Source organism: Triticum aestivum, chromosome 2A, assembly GCF_018294505.1.
Source record: "Triticum aestivum cultivar Chinese Spring chromosome 2A, IWGSC CS RefSeq v2.1, whole genome shotgun sequence".
Taxonomy (NCBI): domain Eukaryota; kingdom Viridiplantae; phylum Streptophyta; class Magnoliopsida; order Poales; family Poaceae; genus Triticum; species Triticum aestivum.
The window spans coordinates 636,222,424-636,224,545 of record NC_057797.1 but is presented as its reverse complement, the minus strand read 5'-3'; the positions used below and the strand labels follow the sequence as shown (position 1 = coordinate 636,224,545).

Genomic DNA, 2,122 nt, shown 5'->3' with positions numbered 1-2,122 from the left:
AGCGGGCGGGGGTATGGCAATGGCGTGCGAAAGCGGCATGGCCAAAGGAGCGTGCTCCAACCAACCGCCGGATCATGCGTGCGTGACCGAGGTACGGCCGGCCGGGGTGCGTACGGTTCGTACAGTAGGTTTGTACCGTCCCCACCTTCCTAGGTGGGGAGGAGGAGTAACTGAGTGGCACGGTTCCCCGTACTCCCTAGTCAGAGATAGATAAGCATGAATTCAATGGCCTCATGAGAAATTGCTCGTGGGAAATTTCTAGGCTGGGCTGGGATGGCCGCAAAATCCATTGCAGAGCGTGGCATCGACTCCGGTAGAACCTTTTGTGTTCATACTACCATCCTCCGGTCTTGAATTGAACGTTCGTAAGAGAAATTCGTCGGCCCGATTCGCTCGCTCCCCGGAGTTGGTAGAGGACAGATTTGTCAACAGCAAACGATGAGATTATAGAGATTCTGACAAGAACTTGCATACACGCATCCAGAATCCATCGATGAGTAAATAACCTTTCCTAGAAGGAGAAAAAGAACCGCATCCATCCACTAGTCTAGTTAAACGGCAGGAAGATGAATCAATGGAACAAAATTAGCCCCTTTGCTGATGGAAACACACATGCGCTGTACACCATGTCACCATTCGCCTCCGCCGCACGCAGCGGAGGCGGTCAGGCCAGCGAGGGCCGAGGTCTCGGTCTCCAGTCTCCTACGCCTACGGGCCCGATGCTACCACCTGGCGAACCCCTTCTTCCCGGCGGCGGCCACGGCGGCGGCGCGCTCGAACTTGGCGGCGGCGCAGGGGATGGTGATGCCGCCGGGGTGCTGGAAGCCGAACGCCTCCTCGGCCTCCCGCAGCAGCTCCCCGAACATGGGGTGGTTGAAGTACACCACGGGCACCACGTACCGGAGCGGCTCCCCGGGCCCGCCGCCGCCGACGTACACCGCCACCTGCCCCTTGGGGGTCTTCACCGCCTCGCCGCCGCCGCCGCCGAGCGTTCGCCGGCCGCGGTCCGTCCGGCCGAGGCTGAGGAGCCGCGCCAGCGACCGCCCCCACCGCAGCACGGGCGCCAGCTTCTTGGCCTCCCGGCCCTCCTTCGGGCACGGCGTGTCGAGGCGGAGGTAGCCGCCCCCCCGGCGCCGGCTCCGGCCGCAGAGCGCCCACCGCCACACGGTCAGCAGCTTGCGGCCGAGCCGGAACCCGCCGCGCAGCCTCCTCGTCCTCGGCATGGCGCGGCCGAGATCTCAACGAACCGCCCGCCTGCTTTGCGCTCCTTTCCTGGTCTGGACGAGCGAGCGAGGGGCTCTCGCCTTAATGAATGGGAGGAGACGGAAGGAACCGGTAACGGAAGCCGGAAGGAGTGTGATTAGTGGCGGAAGTGGACTGTTTTATATAGGCGTCAGCCTCACGAGAGGCGCGGCTTTTTTGAGATCCTACTAAAATTTCATGCAGCTCGTCGTTTTTCGTTCTGATGAAAGGAAGGTTCCTGGCTTGGCTCGGCGCTGGGCTTGTGAAGAAGATTACGTGTGGGTATTTGTCTGGGTTTTTACATGTTTCCTTTTCTTATTTTGACGTGATTTTACCTGGTTTTCGGTGGCGAGGCGGCGTTTTGTTCGCTAATGGATGGTGTGCTTCCGAGGGCACGGGCGTGGTCCATGGTTTATACTCCCATCCGTCCCATAGTATACGAATGTTTAAAAAACGCTATTATATTAATAAGTCTCAGTTGACTGGCTCAGTCGATGCTATATCCGAGAGATCTTACATTAAGATCCGCGCAAAATTTTCCTTTTTACTTTTTCTTTTATTTTTCTTTCATTGATTGAGATTTAGTTAAATTTCAGTCGACGAAGACCTAGCCACACCCATTATATTATGGGAAGGAAGGAGTGTTATTATTATTATAAAAGAAACGTCTCACAATATAAGACGTTTTTGCAAGCTGCTCCATCCGTTCCTAAATATTTGTCTTTTTAGAGATTTTAAATGGACTACCACATACATATGTACACAGACATATTTTAGAGTATACATTCACTCGTTGTGCTTTGTATGTGGTCATTTTTTGAAATCTCTAGAAAAACAAATATTTAGAAACGGAGGGAGTATATATTATGGGACGAAGAGT

The 2,122-nt window shown here is 54.6% G+C and overlaps 1 protein-coding gene across 1 annotated transcript; it reads right to left on the bottom strand.

The window, feature by feature from the left end:
- Positions 1–573: 573 nt before the first annotated feature.
- On the bottom strand, positions 574–1,361 carry LOC123185774 (auxin-responsive protein SAUR50). Its single transcript, XM_044597597.1, has one exon. It carries the CDS (start codon positions 1,221–1,223, stop codon positions 723–725), a length of 501 nt encoding a protein of 166 aa, XP_044453532.1. The 5' UTR covers positions 1,224–1,361; the 3' UTR covers positions 574–722.
- Positions 1,362–2,122: the final 761 nt, after the last annotated feature.